The sequence below is a fragment of the Penicillium macrosclerotiorum genome (assembly GCF_028827735.1).
Source record: "Penicillium macrosclerotiorum strain IBT 26536 chromosome Unknown utg000008l_segment0_segment0, whole genome shotgun sequence".
NCBI classification, from domain to species: domain Eukaryota; kingdom Fungi; phylum Ascomycota; class Eurotiomycetes; order Eurotiales; family Aspergillaceae; genus Penicillium; species Penicillium macrosclerotiorum.
This window is the reverse complement of record NW_026643087.1, coordinates 1373298-1401038: the sequence shown is the minus strand read 5'-3', so window position 1 is coordinate 1401038 and position 27741 is coordinate 1373298. Positions and strand designations below refer to the sequence as shown.

The 27741-nt window shown below is 50.6% G+C and overlaps 12 protein-coding genes across 12 annotated transcripts; 7 read left to right on the top strand and 5 right to left on the bottom strand.

Moving 5' to 3' along the window:
- Positions 1-287: 287 nt before the first annotated feature.
- On the bottom strand, positions 288-2505 carry N7462_008708 (uncharacterized protein; the record flags this gene model as incomplete). The annotated part of the gene is made up of 4 exons (XM_057080423.1): positions 288-1097; positions 1169-1411; positions 1479-2309; positions 2371-2505. 4 exons carry the CDS (start codon positions 2503-2505, stop codon positions 288-290), a joined length of 2019 nt encoding a protein of 672 aa, XP_056930751.1.
- A 247-nt stretch (positions 2506-2752) lies between these two features.
- Positions 2753-3217, top strand: N7462_008707 (ATP synthase subunit e; the record flags this gene model as incomplete). The annotated part of the gene is made up of 3 exons (XM_057080422.1): positions 2753-2773; positions 2845-3034; positions 3144-3217. The coding sequence occupies 3 exons, from the start codon at positions 2753-2755 to the stop codon at positions 3215-3217; spliced, it is 285 nt and encodes a 94-aa protein (XP_056930750.1).
- Positions 3218-3679: 462 nt separating this feature from the next.
- Positions 3680-4467, bottom strand: N7462_008706 (CSN8/PSMD8/EIF3K family protein; the record flags this gene model as incomplete). Its single annotated transcript, XM_057080421.1, has 3 exons — positions 3680-3948; positions 4009-4190; positions 4253-4467. 3 exons carry the CDS (start codon positions 4465-4467, stop codon positions 3680-3682), a joined length of 666 nt encoding a protein of 221 aa, XP_056930749.1.
- Positions 4468-4776: 309 nt separating this feature from the next.
- On the top strand, positions 4777-7301 carry N7462_008705 (dolichyl-diphosphooligosaccharide--protein glycosyltransferase subunit STT3; the record flags this gene model as incomplete). The annotated part of the gene is made up of 5 exons (XM_057080420.1): positions 4777-4906; positions 4959-4982; positions 5074-5154; positions 5253-6975; positions 7031-7301. 5 exons carry the CDS (start codon positions 4777-4779, stop codon positions 7299-7301), a joined length of 2229 nt encoding a protein of 742 aa, XP_056930748.1.
- A 620-nt stretch (positions 7302-7921) lies between these two features.
- N7462_008704 (uncharacterized protein) lies at positions 7922-8405 on the bottom strand (the record flags this gene model as incomplete). The annotated part of the gene is made up of 3 exons (XM_057080419.1): positions 7922-8010; positions 8195-8319; positions 8392-8405. 3 exons carry the CDS (start codon positions 8403-8405, stop codon positions 7922-7924), a joined length of 228 nt encoding a protein of 75 aa, XP_056930747.1.
- A 761-nt stretch (positions 8406-9166) lies between these two features.
- N7462_008703 (RNA-processing protein PTA1) lies at positions 9167-11850 on the top strand (the record flags this gene model as incomplete). Its single annotated transcript, XM_057080418.1, has 8 exons — positions 9167-9504; positions 9588-9753; positions 9815-9945; positions 10001-10204; positions 10263-10611; positions 10666-11504; positions 11556-11626; positions 11696-11850. 8 exons carry the CDS (start codon positions 9167-9169, stop codon positions 11848-11850), a joined length of 2253 nt encoding a protein of 750 aa, XP_056930746.1.
- A 981-nt stretch (positions 11851-12831) lies between these two features.
- Positions 12832-15117, bottom strand: N7462_008702 (uncharacterized protein; the record flags this gene model as incomplete). Its single annotated transcript, XM_057080417.1, has 4 exons — positions 12832-13512; positions 13568-14054; positions 14111-14180; positions 14235-15117. 4 exons carry the CDS (start codon positions 15115-15117, stop codon positions 12832-12834), a joined length of 2121 nt encoding a protein of 706 aa, XP_056930745.1.
- Positions 15118-16586: 1469 nt separating this feature from the next.
- Positions 16587-18226, top strand: nop12 (rRNA-processing protein NOP12; the record flags this gene model as incomplete). The annotated part of the gene is made up of 2 exons (XM_057080416.1): positions 16587-16709; positions 16766-18226. The coding sequence occupies 2 exons, from the start codon at positions 16587-16589 to the stop codon at positions 18224-18226; spliced, it is 1584 nt and encodes a 527-aa protein (XP_056930744.1).
- Positions 18227-19027: 801 nt separating this feature from the next.
- N7462_008700 (uncharacterized protein) lies at positions 19028-19961 on the top strand (the record flags this gene model as incomplete). Its single annotated transcript, XM_057080415.1, has 2 exons — positions 19028-19348; positions 19416-19961. 2 exons carry the CDS (start codon positions 19028-19030, stop codon positions 19959-19961), a joined length of 867 nt encoding a protein of 288 aa, XP_056930743.1.
- A 652-nt stretch (positions 19962-20613) lies between these two features.
- N7462_008699 (uncharacterized protein) lies at positions 20614-21065 on the top strand (the record flags this gene model as incomplete). The annotated part of the gene is made up of 2 exons (XM_057080414.1): positions 20614-20768; positions 20813-21065. 2 exons carry the CDS (start codon positions 20614-20616, stop codon positions 21063-21065), a joined length of 408 nt encoding a protein of 135 aa, XP_056930742.1.
- Positions 21066-22652: 1587 nt separating this feature from the next.
- On the top strand, positions 22653-24027 carry N7462_008698 (uncharacterized protein; the record flags this gene model as incomplete). The annotated part of the gene is made up of 3 exons (XM_057080413.1): positions 22653-22810; positions 22868-23105; positions 23164-24027. 3 exons carry the CDS (start codon positions 22653-22655, stop codon positions 24025-24027), a joined length of 1260 nt encoding a protein of 419 aa, XP_056930741.1.
- A 518-nt stretch (positions 24028-24545) lies between these two features.
- N7462_008697 (uncharacterized protein) lies at positions 24546-26123 on the bottom strand (the record flags this gene model as incomplete). The annotated part of the gene is made up of 1 exon (XM_057080412.1): positions 24546-26123. One exon carries the CDS (start codon positions 26121-26123, stop codon positions 24546-24548), a length of 1578 nt encoding a protein of 525 aa, XP_056930740.1.
- Between the last annotated feature and the right edge of the window lie 1618 nt (positions 26124-27741).

Genomic DNA, 27741 nt, shown 5'->3' with positions numbered 1-27741 from the left:
CTAGCAGGTCATTCATAAGATACAGGGTTCTAATCGTACATATTGGCCGAGAGCTTTTCTTAGAGTAAGGCTCTTCACTGAGAAGACACCAAGGTAGCGACATGGTTGATAGAATAGATACTAGATACAAGATGCCTAACGTATGTGGTTGAAGAGAAACGGGGTATATGGTAAGCAAAATGGAGGGGGGCCAAGACATGAGCGCGAAAGGGTGTGCACAACACGGAGACAAGCAGACGCCGTAGGGAGAGAGTATGGGGTGCAATGTAGGAAATACCATCAACCGATCAAGCCGCCCGATCCTTCTGCTCCAGCTTGCTGATCAACCGCTTCATGCCCTGCCACTCCTCGGCGGGTACTTCTTCAGCAGAACCACCAAGGCCCTTACCGACTTCGAAGACTGTGACAACCCCGTTAATGCCACCCGTAGCCAGACGCCGGCCTTCCCGTTCCTCCCATGCAACCTTGTTGAGACTGCGAGACAATGCGCCGCCAGCTCCGCGAGAGGGAGTAGTGCGAACAATCGGGACCTCGGTGTCTGTATAAAGATCCCACACTTCAACGTTGCCAGCACCGTCAACGCAAGAGAAAACCCCAGGGCGGTGTGGGGACCAACGGGCATCATAGACGACATCTTCGCGGGGAATATCCAGGATAGGTTGGATGGTCTGGCGAGAAGAGGTACTAGATCCAAGAGCAGCGGTTGTGGCTGGCGGCCGCACACGCCAGACTTTGACAGTCCAGTCCAGGCTGGAGCTCAGCAGCAGGTCACCAAGGTCGACCGGGCCGCGTGCAGGATGGAATGCCGTGGACATGATCGGGGCGCTGTGGCCACGGTACGCCAGGCGGTGGTCGGTGCCAGCCTTGGCGCCCGCTCGGTCATAGCGGTGGCATGGATAGATGACGCCTTCCTCGGTGCCGACAATGAAGAAAGTCGGATCTGATTGTGGGAACGCCATAGTCGTTGGTGCAAGGTCCTCTGTCTTCGATGGAAGCGGTGTGGTGAGCTCGAGGTATTCTTGCGGCTGAGATAGCATGTCAACTGTCCAGCCACATACGACACCGTCGGTGGAAACAGTCAGAATATTGTGGGCATTCTGGGTGCCGGTAATTTGAATACTGTAAACCGGGTGGGTGTGGCCAGAGCCGGTCAGGGGGTCTTCTGCACTGGGGCTCCTCCGCCCGCCCGCGAGGAACGAGTATCCCAGAGGAGGACTTGTCCAGAATAGGAGCCTCCAACAATAAGATTAGGATGGAAAGGAGAAAATTTGGCTGCAGTGATATCGGATGTTGAGTGGAAAACGTATTCTGGCCGAGACTGCAGATGCTGATTCCAGACTTGGACCAACCCATCTGGTTCATGAGGAGCAGAAGGATTCTTGGTGTAGGCTGCGAGTACCAATTCCGGGAACTTCAAACGAGTCAGCATCGAAAGAACAAATTGAAGGTAACGCATCAGATAAAGAGGATTTGCTTACCTTGGGCGAGAAGCTCAGGTCACTGATCATTCGCTTCTTGCTCCATCTTTCGTCCCAGAATTGACAGACCTCCCGTATACCCCTTCTCTTCTTACCGCTCTCTTCGTCGTCTTCCAACTCCCCTTCCACACCTAGCTCATAGTTCGCTAGAACATCGTAATCCTCGTCCAATGCCCGCTCAATAACCTTTGAAGACCGTTCCACAAAGTCCAAGAATTCGTCCGACGAGGTGACGGCCTTCAGCTCATCATCGTCCAGCGTTCGAAGAGGGTATCGCAATTGTGTAGACTGAACAGTGGCTGAATTGTTTCCCTCTTGATTAGTCGCTTGCAATTCCTCTTCGATTTCCTTGCGGAGTCTTTGTCGAATTTCATCGTCGTGCTCTCGGTCCCGTCGGCTGAGGCGTTTAGTTGAATGTGTAGCACCGGCCAGATCCTCAGTATCTGAAGCAACAGACCCGTCTACTGATTCGGTCTGCTGTTCCAGCCCATCCGTTTGTACTGCCTTGCTGTATGTGACAACTTCTCGTTTAGGTTCAGGGGCCGGTGGGGCTTCCGTTGCGGATGAGGTGGTGTAAGGCTCCTCTCCAGCTGTCTGGACTGTCTGCACGGCAATAGATTGAGATTGTGGTCGGGATGAAGGAGCGTAGGTCTCAGCGTTCTCTCCGCTCAATTGACTCGCGCTCAGTATGGAGTTTGGGCGGCTGCCCTTGCGCGACTGGCCGTCAGCCCCATGACTGATAGATGCTGACCCTGGACGATCGACCAAGCGAGAGATTAAATCGTCGAGTTCGGCCCTACTATCAGAGCGACTGGGAACCGGCGAAGCGACCTATTTGAAAATGTTAGACTCCAACCAAGCTTCATAAGTTCCAGTCCGAACGAAGTGTTACCTCTGAAGCATCTCCGACACTGTTTCGCGTGTTGGTAAATTCCTTCTGGCGAAGTTCGCGTTGTTTTTTCAGTTCAGCGAGCTTAGCCCTTTTAGCAAGAATCTCATTTTTGCGCTGCTGCATGGACGACGACATCCTGAACTCATGGAACCCGACTTGAGATGTAGCTGTAGTTGCGTTGATTGCGGTTTATTTACCGGGATGACATAAGCGCCAGGTCCGAACGGCGCCGGAAAAACTCGCGCAGAACAGGGACTTGAACCTCGCCCTGCCCAACCCGAAGATTCATTGCCATTGACGGTTGACTTCTGTTGAACGGTCCTTCGGATTTCTCGCTCGTTGTTTTATCGTCATATTCCTGTCTTCCGGAGACCTTACAGAAATGGCTTCTCAGGGTGTCAACGTGAGTGTGCCCCGGCAGCGAACCACCACCCCATGCGAGATCGGATGTTAACCTTCCATTGATATCTTCAGGTCTTCCGCTACTCGGCTCTCGTGGCCGGTCTTGTCTACGGTGTCTACCACCAATCCTCCATCACCGCCGCGACGAAGCGCACGCAGGTCGAGCACGAATATGCCCGCAAGGAGAAGTTGATCGAGCAGGCTAAGGCCGAGTGGAAGAAGAAGACCCAGCCCCAGGAGACCCAAACACAATCTAGCGGTGGTATGTTACGCATTCCCTTTTTTTTCTGGACGAATTCGACACATTGGCATCCAATGAGACCGAAATTGTTCATCCTCGTGCGCATCGCTAATCGTTATCCCTCCAACAGTGATCACTGATTTCGAGCACCCCAAATTCGATCTGGAGGCATTCTTGCTGGCCAAGGCTAAGGAGAACCCGTAAATGGGTGATGAAAGACGAAATAGAGGAGGAATGGATACGCATCTCTTTGCGAACTCGCACCTCCCCCAGGGTATTAGAAGTGATTGCTCGGGTCCATTTACTGTACGATTGTTTGGGTCTTATTTGCCCTCGGGTTGCAACATTGCCGAGCGAAGATGCAATGATTTCTTTTTGATTCGTTTCCTTTACTTATCGTTTTAGACGTTATCATTTGGGTCCTGTACATACCCTGGGCTGCCGTGCGACTGTATACTACAGTTGGACCACAAGAAAGAGCAAAAAGATCGTGTTATGCATTCCGGCATTATCACTAGCCTGTGTCTAAATTGGCTAAGTGTTGATTCTGGCGTATCGCCTTTGTACTGGACTCCCTGAATAGGGAGTGTGTAGACACGTCATCCCATGGCGTATCGAGGTCCAGTTTCATCAAATTGTAATTATGGATAGCAGTCCTTAGCTCCTTTAACTCCCGCGGGTTCCAAGCATCGCCATTGTCTCGCGAATACTGTTTGAAGATTGCTTATCGGTGGACGGTATGGCGATCGGAAATGGATATAATAGCTTCGTTTTTGGGTCCCAAGTCCACCCGCATCTCGTGAACTTCTCTATGATATCCTGATCGCCCCGTTCTGCAGCCTGGGGATCAAGACCTAAATAGTTCGCGGCGGTAGCGGGCCGTATCGCTTCGTAAGATGTGCTGACGGATATCAAGGTCTGATCTTGGAAAAAGCCTACAGAACCAACATTAGTTTTTCGTTGCGATAGCATCATACGAGCTGTAAAATTCATACTCTCATATCTCCGCACCAAAGGCTGGAGTGTATCTGGCCAAGGAAGTCCCCTAAGAATCCGGTATACTTGGGCATGTTGGGTTTGCCAAAGTGCTCGTAGTAGGGTCAAGCAGTTCTGGAGAGACGGATCTTGGTGTCGCAAATTCTCTGGCATACGCTGTGTCAATGCTCGAGCTTCGGGTCTGTATAATCGAGCGTTTTATAAGTGCCTATCCCTTTTGAGCATCATTGAGGGCATACTGACAGTTGGTTTGTAAGAAGATGGGCGAAAAAGAAACAGGAGTAGAAAAGGCTTAGTAGCTCTGAGTCACCCCCGCCTGTTTCTTGGCTACCTGAGCCTGCCGACATAAGAGACGCATCGGTCTCGTATTGTGAGAGGATCTCAAAGAGTTGTGATGGTGGCACATTGGACTCGGTCAGCTTTGCGAGCTGGTCGATGGAGAAGGGAGGAAGCTCCATTTTAGGACGAGTCGTGGGTCAAATAGACCGATCAGGATTTCTTGCTCCTAGACTTGATCAAATCTCACAGTTCACAAAGGGAAAAAAAGGCTTGCAAAGCCTGTGGTGATTAAATCGACGATTGCGGGGAGCAGTCGGAGGTGGCGCCGCTCGCCGATGCCAAGACCTCAGAAGTGACCACCTTGCGCAGCTCTCCCTCCTCCATCCATCAACAGGCCACCGTTCATTGGCAATTCTGCCCCGTTCGCTTCTTGTTTTCATGTGTTACCTCTTTTGATTTTTGGACTTTGCTCCTCATTCCCGGCCATTATGGCCCAATCTTCTCTTGATGTCCTGCTCAAAGGCAGCTCCGCCAGGAACACGCGCGGTTTATTACGAATCCTCATCCTAGTCACGATTGCAGCAGCAGCTGTGGCTAGTCGACTCTTCAGTGTCATCCGTATGTGGTAGCCCAATTGTTCTTTGTGGTTCAATGCTGACAGTTATTCTAGGATTTGAAAGTATTATCCACGAATGTATGACCTCCCGTCGCTGCTTCATACTGTATACAACTTGGCATATCGGCCAGATTGCGGATGACAAGGCACTAACCTCTCGAAATTACAGTCGACCCCTGGTTCAACTTTCGAGCAACAAAGTACTTGGTTCAAAATGGTTTCTATAGTTTCTGGGACTGGTTTGACGACCGTATGCTATCCCATTACCCTGCTGTTTGAGGCTTGCGCGTCACTCAAGCCTCAATGGTATCACAGGCCGGTGCTGATACAAATTGCTTGTCTATATAGGAACATGGCACCCCCTTGGTCGTGTCACTGGTGGCACGCTATACCCTGGTCTCATGGTGACCAGCGGTGTGATTTACCACATCCTTCGCTTCCTCACTATCCCCGTCGACATCCGAAACGTCTGCGTTCTACTCGCTCCCGGCTTCTCCGGCCTTACAGCCCTTGCCATGTACCTTCTGACCTGTGAAATGTCACACTCGCCATCAGCTGGTCTTCTCGCTGCGGCTTTCATGGGCATTACCCCGGGTTATATCTCGCGTTCCGTTGCGGGAAGTTACGATAACGAGGCCATTGCAATTTTCTTGTTAGTATTTACCTTCTTCCTGTGGATCAAGGCAGTCAAGAATGGTTCTATCATGTGGGGTGCTTTGACAGCCCTGTTTTACGGATACATGGTCTCGGCCTGGGGTGGTTACGTTTTTATCACCAACCTCATTCCTCTCCATGTTTTCGTCCTTCTCTGCATGGGTCGGTATAGCTCCCGCGTCTATATCAGCTACACCACGTGGTATGCCTTAGGAACTTTGGGCAGCATGCAGATTCCCTTCGTGGGCTTCTTGCCCATTCGCAATAGTGATCACATGTCCGCCCTGGGTGTGTTCGGGCTACTTCAGCTGGTGGCATTCGCCGAGTTTGTTCGAGGCTTCCTGCCCGGAAAGCAGTTTCAAAAGCTGCTCACCTCTATGGTTCTGTTTACCTTTGGTCTTGGATTCGCTGGGCTCGTCCTCCTTACTGTCTCTGGAGTCGTCGCCCCGTGGAGCGGCCGTTTCTACTCCCTGTGGGATACTGGCTACGCCAAGATCCATATTCCAATCATTGCATCGGTTTCTGAGCACCAGCCTACCGCCTGGCCTGCCTTCTTCTTTGATCTGAACTTCCTCATCTGGCTCTTCCCGGCCGGTGTTTTCATGTGTTTCCAGAACCTCAGAGATGAGCATGTTTTCGTGATTATCTACGCCGTGCTCTCCAGCTACTTTGCCGGCGTTATGGTTCGTCTGATGCTGACTTTGACCCCCATCGTCTGTGTTTCAGCCGCATTGGCCCTGTCTGGAATCCTTGACCACTTTTTGGTATTGAAGAAGCCAAACCCGGAGTCCCGGGCTAAGGCCAACGCTGAGGAATCGAAGTCTCTCCGTTCCACTCGGACCCCCCTCGTTGGCATCTACTCGTACTTCTCAAAGGCAGTTGTGTCTGGCTCTCTCACTCTTTACCTGCTCCTTTTCGTGGCGCACTGCACCTGGGTTACGTCGAACGCATATTCGTCCCCCTCCGTTGTTCTAGCTAGCAAGCTGCCAGATGGAAGCCAGCACATCATCGATGACTACCGTGAGGCTTACTACTGGCTCCGCCAGAACACCCCCGACAATGCCAAGATTGCGTCCTGGTGGGATTATGGCTACCAGATTGGTGGCATGGCTGATCGCCCCACGCTGGTCGACAACAACACCTGGAACAACACCCACATTGCCACTGTCGGCAAGGCCATGAGCTCTCGAGAGGAGGTCAGCTACCCGATTCTGCGACAGCACGATGTAGACTATGTTCTTGTCGTCTTCGGTGGACTACTCGGCTATTCGGGCGATGATCTGAACAAATTCCTGTGGATGGTCCGGATTGCCGAGGGTATCTGGCCTGATGAAGTGAAGGAGCGTGATTTCTTCACTGCTCGTGGTGAATACCGTGTTGATGAGGAGGCTACCCCAACCATGCGTAACAGCTTGATGTATGTTCCCTCCGCCTCTCTTTGATAATGAAGCCATACACTAACTCCCTCATAGGTACAAGATGTCTTACTATAACTTTCAGTCCCTGTTCCCGGCCGGCCAAGCTGTCGACCGGGTGCGTGGTGTCAGACTCCCGGCTGAGAGCCCACAGCTCAACACACTGGAGGAGGCGTTTACCAGTGAGAACTGGATCATTCGGATTTTCAAGGTCAAGGATCTGGACAATTTCGGTCGTGATCACAACAACGCTGTTGCTTTCGACAAGGGTCTCAAGCGGAAGCGTGCTTCCAAGAAGAAGGGCCCTCGCGTTCTGAGAACCGAGTAAGCCCATTTGTGAACTAGAATTGCCTATCTTTTTTCTCCCTTGTTTTTGAGTCTCCTGTGCTTGTGCAACTCCCTTATGGCATAGCAGGCCCAACCTGTTCTGCATACATTCCGTGATTACCGGATATCATCTGGGTTCGGTTTCCTAGAAATATACATGGATATCTTCGGAATGATTACCCATCTTGCGTAAACACATCACCCCCCACCATATGAACCCCTGGTCTGTTTCACAGTCTCTGGCACTACTTGGCATGTTGGAGCCTGGAAGCAAACTCGAAGAGAGAAGATTTTTGGCATTTGCAGCTGGTTCCAGCCCTATACACTTGAAAAAAGAATATCCCAGCCAAGCTACTCTGTACAGTACAACGCAGATGCCAATAAAGTAAACCCGCTGAGCTCACAGATCCAAAAAAAGATGGTCTGCGCAGAAGACTCCAAAACCCCGATGTGCTCCGTGACTGTTTTCCTGCCGAGGGGGTGGCCCTGTCGGCCACTTTGTTCGGCCCCTCCCAAATAATGCGACTATATAGTACACGCAAAAAGCCGAATTCCGAGTTCAACCCCCCATGAGACTGGGGATTTCGATCCTGGTCGGCCTTGGATTGTGTGCGATTTGCTCTATTTCTGCGCTGACTTCTGCGCGGGGGCATCGGGGACTTTTACGTCGGAAAATTCTTCTTGGCCGACGGCGCGAATGGTGTAGGCATCTGTATTCGGGAGAGACAGTGGTCAGTATTTGAGTTGAGCAAATGCGCCCTTCTTCACGTATTGCTTCACAGCGAGAATGTTAGGGTATTCTGCCAAGTGGCCCAGTGGCATGATCCTCTGGGACGAGGCAGAGAGGGAACAAGGAACGATCAAAGCTTGTGGGTTGGAGAGACAAATACATACAGACACCAATGGAGAAGACAAACAAGCCGAACCCAGTAAGGGCATTCTTAACCAGATATGGCCGGCGGGCACGCAGGAGGGCGGCACCGGCGCGGTAGTCCTTGCCGTAGTACGTCGAGTTGAAGCTGCGATGGGTGCAAATTGTCAGCGGGTACAGAATCATCAGCCATTAGAGAGTATCCTCCACTGCAACGTACATTCCAGAGGCCATGGTGGAAGGTGGGTGGTTGGAGGAGGGAAGATGATGGGGCAATGAAACTATTCGCGGCCGGAAAGGCAAAGTCTTGGCGGGTGCTTACAGTGTGAATACCACAAGTACAGATTAAGAAGACATGCAAAAATCGGTAGAGAACATCACATCTCACGAAACTTAATCAATTGAACTTTAAGGCTCTGATCTAGAGTGTCTCTTTTTTCGGAACTCTTTGATCTAGTGCTTGACTGTCCTCTGCTCGATTGATATTACTGCCCCGACAGCTTAGGCTACAGCAAATTCACGCCGGATGCTATTAAATGTCCTCTTTACACTTTCAAAAAGCCAGACAGAATATCTTTCAGACTTTACCGGGCAAATACTCCTTTGAGGCTGTCCTGGTCAGAGTGTGGTGTTGTCGCAGGTCACACTGATAACGTGAATTGCGGATTGTCCGTTCCCCAACTTTTCTCGGCCCCTGCGGCCTTGCGGCCTCTTCTGCCTTTTGCATATCCCAACCTGCACCCCAACGCCAGATCGGCCCATCGCCCACTCGCTCTTGTTCGATTGTGGCTCGTTCGTGGTACATCGGTGTGGTCGCCTTTCTCATCGGAACTCCTGCACGTCAGAGTACGCGTCGATTTCACCCGAACTCGCAGCTTGATTCGCGCTCCAGTAGCAAGCTCCTCCAGCTCCCTCCCATTGTATCCACAGTCTCGACTTGGTTCCGCCTCGACTCCTCTCCATCGCATAGTCCTTTCCCCTCATCTTGAGCCACGATGGCTCAACCGACAGACCAGATCGCTGACCAGGTTGGCCAACTCAACTCGGCCCGTAACCTTGTCCTCGGCGACGCGGCGCTCTACCCACAAATCCTCAACGGCATCCTCCCCATTGTCGGGGCCAATGCGAGAATAGAATTGCGGAGGTGGGGTGCAGATTTCCTAGCAGAGACCTTTTCAAGCCCTATGTTAGGAGCCGCACAGAAGGAACAGCTTGCGACAGGTGTCTTGCAGACCATCCAAGAGACGTTGGAGCTGCCGGAGACGGACGTAGCGGTCCTCCAGAGCTTGGTGCAGACCGCAGCTAGCTTGTACACGGTGATTTTTCGTTATATGTAGGTATTGGCGAAGACTACGTTTGCTTATTGGAAGAATACCGGCTGGTTTGGGCCCCAGACTAATGCGCATGCAATGCTAGTGTCAACCACCCCGAGGATGGCCAAACGTGGGAAAGAATGACCGCTATCAAGCAGGAGATCCTCCGAAAAATGGATTCCTTCCCATGTCCCGTCAAAATTTGCTGTGTCAAGTTTCTACAGCGTGTAGTTCAAGTTCAGACGCCTGGCCCGATTGCTGATCCTCGGGTATGTTCTCCTATCGTATTTTCCTGCTTAGCCATCGAGCTCAGCTACTCACCTTTTGCAGCGACCGGACCAGAATGAGACATCATTAGCCATTGTCCCCCGAAATCATGCCGTCCTTGCTATCCCCCACCTCGAGGCCGAATCGTCTGGTCTCCTTGATCGACTACTTGGCGTTTTCCAAGAAGAGACGAGGTAATCAGGCGTCTTAAGCTCCGACAGGCAGGTTTATATACTGACATGATTGCAGCGACCCCCTAATTGTGAACGCAACTCTCAACTGTCTCGCGCCTCTCATCCGCACTCGCCAGACGATTGCCAATAAGATTATTTATACCATTCTCGACTTCTACCCCGCGAAACATGTCCGCCCCCCATTCACACCAACCGCTCGCGTCAATGTCAAGTCGATGGAGCGCACGGCTCGGGCCTTGCTGGTGAATGTGATGAAGAAGTACGCCGACCCGGCACCCTGCTGCCCCCATGATCGAAGATTAATTAACGCGCCCTAGGAATCCCAACCATCCGCTGGTAGGCAAAATGCAGATGTACATTGAGCGCCTGGTGCAGTCTCGGCTGGAGCCTGTTGAGGATGCTTCTCGTAAACGTGGACTTCCCAGCGAGCCAATAGATGGCTTAGACAACGCCAAACGCGTCCGTCTTGATGCAATGACTCCTCCGTTGCTCAAAATCCCCCCTCTCCCACCGGGCCCGCATAGTTATGATCAACTATTTACCCTAACCCAAGATGTTGGGCTTTCCTCCTTTGATGTGAAGCAGCTCCCTCCAGACCTGGTGGTCAAGATTGCTGTGCCCCTTTTGGCGCAAGTCAATTCATCCCTACTCACGCAAGCTGTGGATGTAAGTAGGCCTGGGAACAAACTTATCCAAAGTTACAACTAACTCGCATCTTAGGCTATTCGAACTCGATATCAAAGTATAACTAAGGAACAAAACCTCAAGCGGCAGCAGCAACATCTGCAGCAATTTCAACAGGCTGCTCCTGATGATGATGACGATTATGAACCCGAGTATCAGCCTATGGATATGGCTGAAAATGCATCCGAAGAGGCTGCTGCGGTTGCGACCGATGAAGATTTTCAGCCAGACTTGGTGTCCCTAGGACCATTTGTTCTGCCTCAACCGCCCCCATTGACCGAACAGGAGGCAGGAGAGGTGGGCCGTAGTGCTGTGGCACGAGTGTTTGGCATGATCAATGCTACTGAAACCACAACAGCACCAGCGACGAGTAAAAGCCAACAGCCAGGTTTTGCGCGCCTGGCTGGAAGCACCTTCGACCGGGATGCATGGGTTGTTTTGCTCACCCGACTTGCCACTCGAGCTCCAGCCGGCCTGGAGGGAAGTGAGAAGGGCAAACATTCTCAGAGACAAACCACGATTTCAGATTCAATCCGGGAAACGCTGTATCGTTATATTCTGGAGGACTTCCGCGCTCGACTTAATATCGGCATCATCTGGCTCAATGAAGAGTGGTACAATGACCGGGTTCAGATGAAAGTGGCCGCTTCTGAGCGCGAGGAAGGCGAAGAGGACGACTTTACTGTCGCTCTTCATTATGATACCTGGGTGCTCCGTCTACTGGATGGCTTCCTACCATACATCGACTCTCGTGACATCAAGGTGCTTGTACGTTTCCTCAGTGAGATCCCAGAAGTTACCATCTCTATCACCCAGCGGATAGCCAGTCTGGCCAAAGATCCCGAGCGTGTGAATCTCTGCGTGCAGGCGTTGATGTGAGTATCACCTGTTTCAAGTTCGTCCTATCACCTATTAATGAATTCCAGGTATCTGATCATGTTCCGGCCCCCGGCCCGAGAAATGTGCTTGAACACACTAGAGGATGTGTACCAAACTTGTAAGTCCATTTCACGCGTCGTTTTCTCGCCATCTCGATCCAATTCTCTTGGCTAACTCTGCACACCAGACGAGGAATCTCGACCAGCAGCAGGCAAAGTCCTGGCCAAATGGCGACCCCAGCAGACGCAGACTCAACCGACTGAGGCTTCTACCAACGGCGATGGAGAGCAAATGCCAGCTGCCCCGCAACCAGAGGCAGCAGCCAGCGCCGTGGCAGAGTAAAGCGATTTATCATATTTTAGGTTCATAGGAAAAATCAAGATCGGGGATATACCTACCTATTTTGAAAGATCGATTTTTTCCTTTCTGGATTTTTTTGTGCTTTTCTTTTTTCTTGTTTAAAGACCTGGCTCATAATTGACTCGTCACGGTCAATTGAACTGAGAACCTTCTTTCAGTTAATAGACCTCTAGCCATTTGATAGTGGCCATACTACGACACCTATCCCACTATGATCAGTATGCAGAAAATCTGATTACGGTCCAACATAAAGAATAAGAAAGTCATGGTGTTTAGTAGACTTTAGGCACAGTATCAAGCGGTGTCCTCTCGATTTTCAAAGTCATGTACAGCATCACAGATACCAACAAGAAGAGAGTAAGTAATAAGAGCGGAAAGGTAAAAGACAAAGCCAAATCTCCCTTTCCCAGGAGTAAAATAAGAAGTCAAATGAGAACTCCGATGCAAGAGAACCTCCCATCATCACAGCAAAAAGAGATATAAGAGGAAGAAGAACAGATCAGAACCCCCATACCCCCATACAAAAACACCACGTATGATAAATTGATAAAAAAAATCCCGATTCCATTCCATGCAGTCATAGCCAGGACACAGACCCGGGGATTGACAAACACCGAGGTTTCCCATATGTAATGTGGCTCGTCAGCGTCAAGGCCGAGAATTCCCAACGGGCGCTTTTCATGCACATAGCACGCCGTACGGCCCTTTCCCACTTTCTAGCGCGGAACGCTAATCAGAAACCACTTGACGTTGTAACAATAGTAGAACGTGAAACGAAAACAAGGGAATCTTCATTAGGGGAATTCAATCAGAAGAAAAGAGAAGAAGAAAGCAAATGCAAGTTGCAGTAAAGAAAAAAAAAACAAGCAATCATGTCTATTGGGTAAATCCGGTTCTTTTGATGTAAGTCACAGGGCAGAGCTCTCAGCTAGGACCTCCGCACTTGGAAGCGGAGGCCCCGGCTTACCGAGCTGGCATGTGGCTCGGACCGGATCCAGCGGAGATTTCAGGCTGATGGGGACGGTAATGTACCGCATCCACGACCTTTGTTGGCAAACTGGGTGATGAGTCTGGCATAGAGGCAGAGGGTTGGAACAAACCCTGGCGGATAGGTTGGGAAGAGAAGAGAGGATTGTTGCGCGAGGCAGAGACATCGGGCGCTGGGGAGAGGCGCTCGACGAGGCTTGGATGTGGCTGGGATTTTCGCACATCTAACGGGGAAGAACTTTGAGATCGAAACCCAGATTTATGTTCGTTGCCATAGTCAGGATTGCGGAAAGGTCCTTGAGTCGAATGTTGGGGCTCTTGTTCTGTACCGTAGGGGGTATTGTTAGTGGATGAGTTGGCAGCCGAGATGTTTTCTGGAATCGTGGATGCAGAGCCATTGGGCGCATTGATATCGACCACTCGTTTTTGAGCGGCTGGTGTCGCAAATGAAGATCCTTGCGGGCGATGCTGTTGTGAATACTGGTGTTGTGGCTGTTGCTGATGGATAGGATGCTGTGGATTGGCCCACGGCGTTTGTTCCAAGAAGGCCTCCTCTGCAGCTGTGCGAAACATGTTCGACGACATTGCTGACACTGCACCGCGAGTTGGCAACGCCGATGAATGTCTAGGAGCCGAAACTCGAGTCTCAACAGTAATCTAGAGAGGCTTGTCAGTAACCGGCATGGACGTCGTGGATATCGGTCTGACTCACTCCCATCTTCTCCAGGTCGTCCTCCAGTTCAGCCGGCCGCGCGCCTAACAAAGTCGGCGCAGCCGGGAAACCAACATACTTAGCGACTCCTGCCATAACAGAGACTTCATGGTTGTACGCAGTCTGATGGGCAATCTGCTGGGAACGACGGGTGGGGAATGGGATAATATGATGCGGGCTCAGCTCGTCCGTCTTGAAACGATCATGCTGAATCGCATAGAATTGCTTGCTGATCGCACTTGAATGATGTTCTCGAACATCTCGGGTGCGCTGGAAGTATGTGCTGTGTGCTTGGGCACGTTCGGCCAAGCTTTTGTTGAGCAGCGCCTTCATGCGGTAACGGTACAGGGTATGCTCGTATTGAATTTTGGCATCCCGGTAACGTTGCACGCATTCGATTTGACGCAGGTACTCGGGGTGCGTCGGGTTTGGACCAGTTAGCATTTCCATTTCCCGATTGAGCTTTGTGATCCGTTCGTCATAGATCCTGTGGCATGATTAGCGATGAGAGTAAACAGAAGGCAGTGAGACGGAAATTCTTACTTGTCACGCAATGTCGCAAACTCTTTTTCCAAAGTGGCCAGTGATTCCATGGCAGACGTTTTCTTCGCGGCTAAAGAAAGATTTAGTGTGATGATCTGATATGCAGCGCAGAGAAAAGACTTACACTCCTCCTCAATTCGAGCTGCGGTTTCGGCATCGTCAACTTCATCGACCCTTTCCGCAGGCTCTTCGTCTTCTCCAAGATTGTCATCAGCCACGTCCTCTGTAACAGGCTCAGTGCCGCCAGTTTCAGTCCCCTCGTCGGCGTCTTGAGTTCTTCTTCCCTTGCGCTTACCCTTTTTGCCCTTTTTGCCCTTAGGAGGCGCAGCAGGGATATCTGATTCGGGAATCTCGTCGGCGGGCAGTTCATCATCAATAAGAGTGGTAGGTTCTTCTTCCATCATCGGTTCGGGGGAAAGTGGGGTATCGTCGTCAATCGGGTCGCTCAGGTCGCTCTTGATGGAGCTCCGGCGCTTCTTCAGTGGCTCTTCCTCGCCGAGTTCGGTTCCAGTGTCATCACCGGCATCAATGCGCTTCCGCTTCTTGCCAATGCTATCGGGAAGCTCCACATCGTCAAGGTCAGCAGTATCGTCATCCATACCGCTGTTGGGGGAGAGTCGTCGAGGCTTGCTCGGCGAGTCATCTGCCATTGGTTCATCATCATCGACGTCATCCAATGTTGTGGACTGGTGAAGCTTGCTCGGACTGGGGCCAGCGCTGCCAGCGCTAAGTACAATGTCTCGTTTTCGAACGTTGTGAGGGGAGTCCTCAATGCGCTCAGTCTCCGCCTCCGAGTCATTTTCTAGCTGCCGTTCTGGCTTAGGGGAGTCCTCAAAGTCGGAGGGCTCATTGTCGGAGACGTCGTCGATCTCACTCAAGCTACTCGACCGACCATCGTCCATGAGAGGGTCATCCAAGAAAGGATTTCGCTCACCATTGGTAATTGTGGATTCTGCCCCCGTTGTCGGCCCAACGGAGGTCTGTTCTCTGCTCTCGGCCACCTCCATCTGTGATTATGGAGAGACCTCAAGGTAACAAGGAAGTGAAGTATAAGAAGGAGAAAGGATAAGAGGCAGGAGGGTGTTGGGTCGTGCCGATGGTGGCTCTCGGTACGAGCGGTGGAGGTGGGTAGATGGGCGGCAGGTAGGGCGGCAAGGTCACCGAGCTCCCAAACAGGGGTTCGATTGAGGTTCTGGTTGAGAGATATAATTGATCAGTTCAATTGCCATGGTATCAGGGCCACAGTGAGCCAACGGAAAAGTGGCGGAGGAAAAGTGGGTGAGTGGGTGGGAGAGGTAGGTCAGCGCCTCCAAGGCGGTGCGGAGATTGATCATCGCCGGAACGCCCCCAGAGTCGGGAACGAGCGCCCAAAGCAGGGTTCGCACTTCGCGCAAGCCACCAAACCTGCTTGAAATGCGTCCCAGACTAGCTGGGGCTCTTTGGATTTGAAGACGAGCCAGAGACTACTGACTGAAGGATGTAAGCATCCGGGCGACGTACCGTTTTAACAATGCGCCGGGGCGACGCTGTGAGGAGTAACGCTACTCGCGACCGAGCAGGATTCTCACAGCCACCGCGTTCCTCGTACACAACCAATCAACCAGGTGGCGTACCACGCGTCTTGCCAATATGAAAGGTCCTCGGGAGCTGGTGGACCACAGGTGCGCTAGTGTTGGTGCTGGACGGGGAGGGGAGGTCGGCTAAGGCGTGGGTAGGGCCACGGAGGAGGGTCGCAGGGAGGGGTTCTGCATTAAGTGGTAGATCTGAAGCACAAGTATAATCGTCGCAATGGCCGAATCGTATTTTTGGGGACGAAGGCCGAGTTGAAGGCTCACCAACAGGAGAGAGAAAGCGACGAGACCGCTATGATGGGGTACAGCAACAGAAGCGAGTGACGGGGTTCTGCCGCGTCCCGGCGAGGGCGAGCCTCACCGCCTGCAAAAAACTCCCAGTCACGTGATACTGACGTCGCCGAAGACGGCAGACATTGCAGGATCAACAACATGGACACCATGCCAATACATGGGGATTGGAATACGCGAAGGTGCTGCTATAGAAATGGACCGTGGTTCGAATGGAGGTCGTTTTAACTAGAGAAAAGCGCCGTCTTCTTCTCTCAAAGACTCTGGTGGGACCGAAGTGAGTCCTTATCTGACGGAGCAGGGTCGCATTCACGGAAAACCTGTAGATTTTGGTAAACTTGAGTTTTTTGTCTGTTCTTTTTTCAGTTTCAGTAAACTGATCAAGCTGATCTCTTCTTCAATGTATCTTCGCCATCTATATCCCCTGCCTCGAGGAACATCAAGCCTGGATTCTGTAATCATGTGATGTGCAGCAGCTCCCGCGCCAAGCCCGATAAGCCCAAAGAAAAAAAAGTTCGGGAGCTATGAAGAGTCTCCCCAGCGCAATTCGACTCCACCTCATTGGACCACCACGAAGGCAAAGAATCCTCCGTGGACTCCAACAATCCGTCAAAATGGGCAAGAAATCCAAATCGCAGTCCACGTCGGACTCAAAGGCGCCTGCTTCTGGCAGCCTTCCCTTTCTCGGCGGCGGTGCTGCTCTAGACCCAAATTTGTCCTCGCTATTTGACAAAAGTGTACGTTCCATTCGCTTCTGATATGAAAGAAATTTGTCTGATTTCCATTTCCTTAGGCTGGCCCCGTGCAAGCGCCCGCGGTGAAATATGTTGAGTTCAAACCTAGAAAACAAGTGAAAGAGACCGAAGATGAAGATATCTCAGAGCCGGACGAGGATTCGGCAGAGGAGGACGCAATTATGGAAGATGCTCCGGAGACCACTGAATCTGACTCTGCGGATGAGAAGGCTGCCGAGATTCAGAGCCGCAAGCGCAAGCGAAGCGGCCGCGAGGATGATCTGGAAGGATCCTATATGCGCCGTATCGCAAAGGAAGAGCAGAAGGCAGAGGACAAGCGAAAGGCCGAGCTGGCTGAAAGTCAAAAACAGGCCAAGAAAGACAGCAAAGAGGAGGGATCAGAGAATGAGGCCGCTGAGGACGATTCGGAAGCCGATGAGAGTGAGGATGACGCGAGCGCCCCCGTGCCAGTTCATGAAAGTGTTACTGGCAGCGACAAGGCCAGTGAAGTTGAGAAGTCCAGTCGTACCGTTTTCTTGGGCAACGTTTCAACCCAAGCCATCAAGTCCAAGACAGCCAAGAAGACCCTCCTCCGACACTTGGCCTCTTTCTGCTCAACCTTGCGTGAAGCTTCGGGTCCTCACAAGGTTGAGTCAATCCGATTCCGCTCCGTGCCATTCGCTAGTGGTGGAGGAACCCCGAAACGTGCCTCTTTCGCCCGGCGTGAGATTCTGGACGAGACGACTCCTAGCACCAATGCCTATGCCGTCTACAGTACCGTCCAGGCTGCTCGCAAGGCACCTGCTGCGCTGAACGGAACTGTGGTTCTGGACCGCCACCTCCGTGTTGACAGCGTTGCGCACCCTGCGGAGATTGACCACAAGCGATGTGTGTTTGTGGGCAACCTTGATTTCGTTGACCAAGAGGGAGTTACAGAGGATGAAAATGGCAAAAAGAGGAAGGTCAGAGCCCCGGCCGACATTGAAGAAGGTCTCTGGCGCACTTTCAACGCCAACACTGGAGGTTCGAAGGATAAGAAGACCTCCAAGAAGAGCGTGGAATTTGTCCGTGTCATCCGCGATCGTAATACCCGTGTCGGAAAAGGCTTTGCCTACGTTCAGTTCTACGACGGCAATGGTGTCGAAGAAGCCTTGCTGCTCAACGAAAAGAAATTCCCGCCCATGCTGCCCCGCAAGCTGCGTGTGACTCGTGCTCGGAAGATGGGCAAGAAGCGCGATGACTCTGGTGGAAAGGATGCTCGTGCGGGCGATTTGGCTCAGAAAACGCTCCAGGGTCGTGCGAACAAGTTGCTTGGCCGCGCCGGTGCAGCCCAGATGAAGTCAGAGAGCAAGGGTGGTATTGCAGGAAATTCCTTCGTGTTCGAGGGTCACCGGGCTTCCTCCAATGGCTCGTCCACGCTCAAGATGAAGACCAAGAGCCGTGGCTCTAAGGGCAAACCCAAGGACCGAAGCAGCAAGCGTGCGGCTGCATACCGTGCTGCTGGCGGTCAAAAGCCATGATTGGAAAGAGGAAAAAGAAAAATTAGTGTTTTTGTATCTTATTGGCGTTGGGAATGGGCATTTTAAAGTACCATACAGATATCATCAACTCATGATCTCTCTCTATTTTCAACTACACGGCTTTTCCACATTGTATAAATGAGTCTCCCCGTACTCTAGCAATCTTTAGTACTCACATACTACACGTAGGTATCCAGCAGGTGTATGGTACTTTCGGGTGGTATTAAGCCTCCTTTGACGTCACTCAGTGCACATAGTACACATCACCGATCACTTGTTCGACATCTTTTGTATCAACCCTATTGATTTCTTTGGCCCTATTTGAATAAATATACTCTTCATGCTTCCCGTTATTACTCGTAATGTATTAGAGCTTTACCCTTGAAATTCTCCGGTCATGATAATGGCATTCGGTGCAGTGTCAGGGTCCATGGTAGAGACTAGGTCGGGAGGGGGGGAACTCCAAGAATATGCGGGGTCCGATAAGATACTGAAGATCGATGCACCTGCACCACCCTTGTCATCTGAACTGCATTGTCCTGTTCTCAGTACCCTGTTGTCGACGTCACTCACAGTTTGACTATCGGAATAGGCTAAGAGGCCAACTTTCAGTCACAAGCTCATCTCCCTCGATCCTGAAAGCTTGAGTGGAGCTGTTGCCTGGGACTCGCCAGTTCAGACCACCCAAAAAAGCCCCGAAGCTTCCTTCTTTCCTTCTGATACTCTAAATTACCCAAGAATTGCGACTTTCAAGCATCTATTTAGACTGCAAATAATAAATCGATATTCGATAATACAACCATGTGGCTCCACCGGCATAATCGGCAGCCCTTCAGAAACGCCAGCTCTGGCGACGAAGATACAAATACTCCCTCAGCGGAGCCAGGAGAGGGAAAGTCTCAGGAATACTTCCCGAGCCTATGGGATGTTCTCAGGGTACGGTTTTTGCTGCAATGGAAGGTCACCGAAGGTCTCCCTGCAGAGCTGGTGGATGCGATTGTCGATGCGGCCGAATACTGGCCCTCATCAGTGACCAGCATGAAAGAGCCAACGAACAGAATCATCTACCAGGATCGAGACCAGGTTTTGCTCAAGACAGTGCCTCTGTGCTACGATAGAAAGGTTGGTCTTTATATTGCCATTAATTAGATGGCATCACCCATTGCTAAACATCGTGGTATCTATTCAGAGCCTCGAACGATCACCAACCACCTCACGCCCACTTCCACATCGCACTGCACACCCCTGTCGCAAAATTGTCTTTCACCTCTCCTCCCATGACCAAGGCCGCGGACCACGGCGAGAGAATATGTACGAGAGCTCGTGGACCTGGTTCGATACGGAAGTCGTACCAAAGGCCCATGAACGAAATATGTACGCCAACGGGGAAGAGCAGGATCTCCTAGAAAACGAGCATGGCCAGACTTCCAGGCACTTCAATCCGGACGATCGACTCCTTCTTCCCCGAGACAACAAGTTGCAGGTGAACGGCAGTCGCGTGTCTGAGGTGCAGAACGTGGAAATCATTTGGCATTACCTCGATAAGATTTCGCCGGACTCGCCATTGGCCTATGATATTGAGCGCACCCAGGGTCGAGGCCGCTCCACACTGGATGGCCGGGCTGTGCGCGAGCTTGAAATTGGAGATTCGATCGCTCTTTGGGCCCGAGCAAGATTCCCTCAGTGGTCAAATCATGTTAGCAGCGCGCAGATTCGAGTCTGTTGGGCTGTTTGAAAAAGAAAACCTCCTCGGAAGGATAGTGTTGGAAGATTTGAGAATCTGACCACTACATATTTCAGGTAGACTAATGTACAAATTTGCTGATCATGAACATGATTTTACGAAGATGTATGTTCCGACGCAGGTCTGGTTCTCTGTTAGAGGCCACTTCAAACAGCATGGTATAATGAAGACGTGTTGCAAGCATCTCAAAATGAAGGTTTCACGTCATGATTTGAATCTTTGAACTAGTTCAAGTGCAATTGATTTAAGTCTTTGGGAACGGATTCTGGCCGTGTAGACTAGTACATAGGGCGTAGTGATACTGTATATCGGAGCACAAGTATCTGCTGGATTACAGCAGACGAAGCTATCGGAGCAGAGGACCTTATACGTGAGTTTGAAGCTGCTCAGGCAGACAAGCTCGCTTAATCGCTTATGTCCAATGTATATCTCGCTTTATCGTTACTTCACCTTCCCATTATCTCACCCTTTACTTTGTTCTCAGCTCAACTTTAACGTCATTCTCGCCCTAGCCACCAACTCTCATTTCCTGCACATCCTTTATCCTATCCTCACCTCACCTTTCCGTTACATTTCAATATTCAACCTTATATTATATCACTTCAGCCTTATATTTTATCATTCCATAATCAAAAACTCCAAGATGCCAAAGAGAAAAGTGAGTGAAGGCTTCCTACAGAAGAAAGGAGGCAAGGACCGCGACCAGACGCGGTACGGGATGGTCCGAGATCCGCGAGAAGATTTCTACGACGGCCAGAAAAAGCTCGATAACTCGCGGAGACGCGCCTTGACAAACTTGTATGGCAAGTTTAGACTGCTGAAACGCCAGCTGGCCTTGTCAGGGACCCGCGAGGCCTGGCAAAAGCTGAAAAGAAGGAAATCACTGACAAGTTCCCAGAATACCGCGAGAAGCCGGTACTCGATGACGGCAAGCTCCAAAACTTTCCACCGCCAAATGTCGCCCTTACCGATGAGTGGGTGGAGATCGTATGTGGACAAGTCCCAAACAGGGAAAGAGGGCAGAAATGGGCCCTCGGTTTCAATACCCAAGGCGATATCTCAGCTGACCGAAACCAATCGACCCAGCTCCGCTGAAACAAGCGCATGGCCTCCTCTCCTTCCCGATATACAAGAGCTACTATATACTCTGCGGACGGGTTGTCGCCCGAATCATGGGCTATCTCCTCATGACAAGAGTGACGGTTATATTAGTGCGAGAATAGCTCCCCCGGCCAACTTGGTCTATGGCGCTGTTTTGCTACCAATTGGTAACCAGAAGCTGGTTTACTGGGAGTTTTTCAGATGAAGTTCATTCTTTATGAGGGAATAATGATAAGCTAAGGGTGACTATATCGTCACTTGGTAACCAAAAAACCCCCATTCGACTTGCTCTGTGCAGGAACTGTACAGAGCTTCTCTACTTCATTGGCACACCCATGCCACACAACTATCAAAAATGATTAATTTTTTTGTCTTTTCCAAGTTTGAATATTCATACAATGCCAAGAAATTCAAGCAAAGACTGCGATAGTCCGGACAATACATCTAGAGCCGTGTGGAATAATTTCTTTCCTTGGAATACTCGTTACATCTCCAGCTTGTAGAATATTTAGTGATTTTGCTTTCTTAGTTGACCGAAGCTTTCCACTTCACCTGTAGTCCCCAAATCATCCTTTCTTATACACACTAGTAGAAATTTATGCAGTGTTCTAGTGAATCATAGCTAGTTTCCTAGATGGATCAGGCTATTGTGGCCTGAGGCAATAAGGCACAACTCAATCACGCAATTTCGCCAAGACCTCCAATGAGCGCCCGAACGGGGGAGTATAAGATCAATCGCTCTCCTCGACCAGCTTTCTTCTCCTTTTCACCCCAAAACCGCCTGCTCCGTGCCGTGATGATGTCCGGAACACATCTGACACCTCCCAATAGACCCCCTGGAGAAGGGCGTGGTTTTGCCAGTCTTTCTGACGGCCCGCGACAGAACAATCCCTTCCTCCCTTATCGCCTGGCGAGGGTACGCAGGCCTACCCGACACAGCCGACAGGCCGATGGAAAGCGACCACCAGCCGGTGGGGCTTACTGCGTCAGTCTCGCCCTTCCCTCGTTTCTCGGCCGGCAAACAGTCCCACGAAGCCATTCGCGCCCTTCGAACCATCCTCGTGAGGAATATATGGCTCGTGGACGCTCAGCTGAAGCTAGCCGAGGGGCGGGTGAGTCTGGTTATCAGTGTCCCAATCCTGCTCTCGACCGAGAGATTGCCGGCACAGTCATGCATGTGTGTGTCACCGTAACTCAGATTGATCGGCCTGGGTACCTGAGGGGGAGGGTGGCCCGTTTGTGTTAGGCCTTGGTTTACCGCTCTGTTGGCGACGTCCCGACTGGATGTTGGTTGCGTTATCTGGATCGCTGATGGTGATCGGAGACTTACGCATTCCTCGTTCCTCGGGTCTTGGCTTTCTGGGTCTTCCAAACCCCCCTTTCTGGCCCCTCTTGGACTCGCTGAGGGGTTACATATGACTTGCGGTCTGCGCACTTTGATTCTATTTAGATACCGAATGAAACCATTTTTACCCGCACTTTTCGCTTCCACCTAAATTCCGTTCTTGCTTCTTTGTTTTTCCACTCTTCAGTTTTCCCTCCTCCGATTTTTTTACTGTCATTCTCCCCAGATCTGCCACAATGACTATTCGAAAATGCGCAGCAGTCGTCGTGGGCGCCGGCCCAGCTGGTGTGGCGGTCGTGGGAAACTTGCTGGAGCGCCAGCTGGGCACGATAGCCTGGATTGACCCCAGCTTTGAGGCCGGCCGAGTCCACCGCAAGTACCGCGAGGTTCCTAGGTTGGTGATCAGGGTCGTGCTTGTCAGGGATCGCAGCCACTAATACAGGATGTCCAGTAACACCAAAGTCTCCTTCTTCCAGGCCTACGCCACTGGCGTGCAACCCTTCAGGGACGTCATCGAGAATGCCCAGCGCCCCAACGCATTCACCACCATCGCAAAACTGGACCAGGAGAAGACTTGCCACTTGCACTATGCCGCTGACATGGTCCGCGGGCTCACAGACGGGCTCATGAAGCTGGAGCAGGTCTATGCCTGCCGCGGCTTTGTCACTACCGCCAACTTGACTGATAGGGTATGTGCACGACATTCTACACCCCACCACCATTCAGGCCCATCATACCAGCTTATAGCTCGATGGAAGCGCCAATGACCTATTGATTTCCAGCGCTCCCGATCATGAAGAAAGGCTAATATTTACACCACCGCAGATTTCCAAGCAGTGGACTGTCCGCGTCAAGCAGGCCAACTCGTCCGACGAGCTTGAGATCGAGACCTCACGTCTGATCCTTTGCACAGGCTCGCACCCAACCAACCTGCCAGTTCCCGTCCCAGGCCTCTCCATCTCCCCTCTCGACCTCGACACGGTCCTCAAACCCTCCGAGCTAGCCATCACCCTTCCCACTGACACCCCCACTACCGTCGCTGTCGTCGGCGCATCCCACAGCGCTATCCTCGCCCTGCTCAACCTCGTCACGCTGGCTCGCGACTCACATCCACTCCTCCGCGTCAAGTGGTTCACTCGCCACCCGCTCCGCTATGCCGAGTTCATGGATGGCTGGATCTTGCGCGACAACACCGGCCTGAAGGGCCTGGCGGCCGACTTTGCCCGCACCCAGCTCGAAGACGCCCAGCTCCCAACCTCGCCCGCAGGCACTGTGATCACCAAGGTCGACTGCGCTGGTGGCGAGGCTCGCGAAGCGGCGCAATACCGCGCCCATCTGCCCGAGTGTGCCCACATTGTGCAGGCGGTAGGCTTCACGCGCGATCCGCTGCCGCAGCTGGCGTGTGACGGGGCGGCGCTGGCGCTTGAATTCGATCATGAGTCGGGCAAGTTCCACGAGCGCGACGGCAGCGTGATCCCAGGCTTGTATGGGGCCGGCATTGCGTTCCCTGAACGGGTGGTGGATCCGCATGGAAATGTCGAATATGCGGTGGGCTTTTTCAAGTTCATGAAGTTTCTGAAACGGGTGTGTCCTTCATGGACGGCGGCTTAAGAGGCCAGGGGAGGTGCACTAGGCACAAATCATGTGTCCATCTTTCATGTTGTGTTTTCTTTTGTCCTGAAGACTCCGTGAAACGGGCTTCCAGATCCAGAATTCGGAAGAGTTCTCGCAGCTTCATGATTCTTTTTTCTTTGTTCATCATTCTTGGGGGGCTGTGATTACATATCCCAAGACCATCGCCGGTGTGCATGGAGTTCGGCGTTTTATTTTCGTTTCGTCTTTTCTAGATTCTTTTTCTTTGGATCGAAGTCTTTTAGATTTAGATTATCAAAGACTCGAGTGCTTTTTCTATATCAACTCAATATCGAATAATCCTCGAAAGACACACGTCGCTTCTCGGGTATTGGAGACCGAAATCCAATTGAAAGCAGCCTCGTTGAAGGCGTATGAGTAGAGTACATATATCGATTCTAATTCGATGGTTGAGGACTGGCTGTGTTGGAGTGGGGAAAAGGGCGACCTCCTCAAGGCACCTTGGCACAATGGTCCCCATACAACAGGACACAATCCTAACCTATTAATGCCCTGCTCATACTTGATGGATTTCTACAAACCGCAGGAAACTGCCCACTAAAGTCCTGGCCAGGGGCATGCAAGTGGATCTTGCTGGTCCCTGGAAGCTTTGGTCCACCCAAGAATGGCTGATGCACCATCTCTATCTGAAGCTGCGTGACCCATTCTTTGAAAGATAGATTCGCCTTCTCAACATCAAAATAGAAACTTGAGGGATTCACGCCAGGGAAAGGCTCTGCGTCCCGTTGTCCACGTTCCATATACAAGTTGTCATGCAGTGTTATGGATCTTCCCCGGTACCCAAGCACGGACACTTCGACGTATTGCGGCTTGAGGTGATCTGCCCAGAATTCGAAAACGCGCTTCCAGAGCCCCTGTATCTCGGTTCTGACTTCGGTAGACATTGAAGTGACCCAACTACGGCTGTTTTGAGTCAGGGATCCTAGATCTGGTGCTGATGTTATCCCATCAACTAAACTGACTAATCTCAGACTCAGTCGCTTCAACGTTGGGGCTGCTGTCCGTAGAAATTCCTCGAGGCTATTTACTGTCACCTCAATCGAATGAAGGTGAAGTTCCTCTAGCTGGGTGAATTGTATTCTCTGAGAGACATCCTTGAAGTAACGAGGGGATAGTTCTTCTATTGGGCTCCATTGAGCAAAGCTGAGAGTCTTCAGTGTCGGTGCAGCTGTGATCATGATATTGAGAAGACGTTTAAAGGTGTCTTCATCGAAGTTTTCTTGTTCATGATCTTTGAGGCGAATGCACATATGTAGAGTCGTCAGATCCTTCAAGAGTGGAAGCAGTGATTGATATTGTGACTCTGGCAGTTGAAAGGATTCCAACTTCATGCCACAAAAGTAATGGCTGCATGTATGGAGGGCTTGGACCTTTCGATTGGATTTTACTATGGCGTTAAGTAGTTGCAAGAATACCAAACTGTAAGGCATATAAGATACGCTCTGATGAAACATTGGGGACCTCTTGAAGTTGAAATGACTCTTCAATTCACGTAAGCCCAGACAAGTAAAGTCAGTATTTCTTGCTTTATTCAGGAGGAACCTTGTCTCATAAGATCGTAGTCCAAGGGTGACAGCCTTCTCGAGGCGTGGTAGGCATTTTTCAAGGCGACCCAACAGTCCCGGGGGCTCGAGAATGGCACGGTGTTCTGCCATTGTAGCTTCGTAGACGGCAAATAGAGCCTCGAGCTCAGCCTGAACTTCATTGTGTTCTTCCGTTGTTGGATGACGTCCTAATCTCAACAAATATCTCCTAATGTCCACCTTTGTAAAACTTGCCTTGTCCAAGTTTGCCCAGTGATCGAACAAATTCGGGATGATCCAAATTTCTTCAACCGAGCCACGAAGAGTTTCACTGGCTGCAACATACTCCAAGCGGTCAAGACCTTCACGGGTGAGAAGAATCGTGACTCTTTTGAAATATCGCGTCGTATAGGCTTCCAGTGTGTTGTCGTATATTTGGCGGCAAGAAATCCGGAATGCGCCCCATTCTTGAGGCTCTAGATGCTCGCAAATACGAGTCAAAAGCTCTAGAGGCAAATCTGTGATTGACATGTTGCGCAGATTTATTTAGGCCACACCAAGTTACGCACTTGATAGCCTTGAATCTTTGATCACGTGGACCGTGAAGGATGATGGTATTAAATAAGAATGAGATTCACAGAGGAATTTCATGCGATTCAAGAGGTGCCGAGACAAAGCTTAAGTACCGGGGTGCTCCCGGCCCCCACTTTTTACGGCGCACACTTAACACCAATACAAACAAAGATAAAAATTAGCTGATTTTGAAGCCAATTTTGAATGTATTCTTAGCTCGCCTTCCATGCCCTAGATTGGATTTAAGATGATAGTGGTTGGAGATATATCCGCAACTTGAACTTTAATTCATTGACATCTAACCTAGCAGCAGAGGGGATGGCAAGTAATTTTATATTCCACCAAACATTTGACAGGTGATTGAGCCACAAATTCCACAATTTTTAGGTGAAATTCTATCATGATTACTATTCGGAGGCCGTATCAAGGCGTCGTTTAGAAATCGGTCCACTATTGGATGATTCCAGCATAGAAGGTGGCTGGTGTTGTGCCTTGCCAGTCCGTTCTGGTGTTATAAGACTACCTCAAGAAGATGGTGCTTGCGATGGCTCTATAACCTCTGGCGAGAGCACAGATAGACACCAAGGTAGTTAAATATCCTAGGTGCAGATACTCTCATAAACACTTTTTTGTAGATAGTTAGGGACGAAGCATGCTATGACATGACACTGGACAAACAAGTGGATAGAGATCACGCCTATATTATCGTCCGCTTATTTTATGAGATTCAATTATACACAAGGCTTAATCTTCTATCGTATAGTCAATATGATATATAAAGCGTACAGTACATTCACTATATCCCTTAATTTGATACAGTATCCTTGATAATTAAATTGCGCTAATGACCTAAGCGGTCAGGCTGGGAAATAGCCTCTTAGTATATATTAGTGAAGGTGATTTCGAGACCTACTAAAGTCTGAAACTAGATTAATATCAAGTCTAGTAATAAGCTTGTAGCTACTATATAATAGACCTACTTTTTTTTAGCTTTCTAAGACTAGTAGAACTATACTATCAATTTACTATACGTACTGAATGTATTATCACAAGTTACTATATTACCTTGATCGTCAAACTCTAGGCTAGAGAAGGTTGTACTACTGTAATTTATACATTAGCAGATAAACCGGACATCATGGAACACATCTAGGTACGTACTTCCTATGTTAAGCCAAAAAAAAAAGACTACAATATCAACGCGTAAGCTCGTTAAAAGGGTTTATCTAAAATTGTGGCCTGAGTTGTGAGACAGCGCAACGTCAACAATAGAGGTACGTGAAGGAGGAATGTATAGTGAGGGTATCACCGATATATCACGCAATAGCATGAGGCAGCTCAGCGGACTCGACTAGAAGCGTGCCGATGATTAAAAGGGACAGCTGGACAAATTAAATACGATATATATAAATAGAAAATAGAAGAAGGGCAAAGGTAAACAAGGTACGTCCACGGCCCATCATTTTGATACCCCCTCGACAGGAGAAGGAAAGGAAGAACGAGGTCCACTTCTTCCCCAGAAAACATAATCAGCCATATCAATCATCACATCATGAACCACGCACATTACACCTTA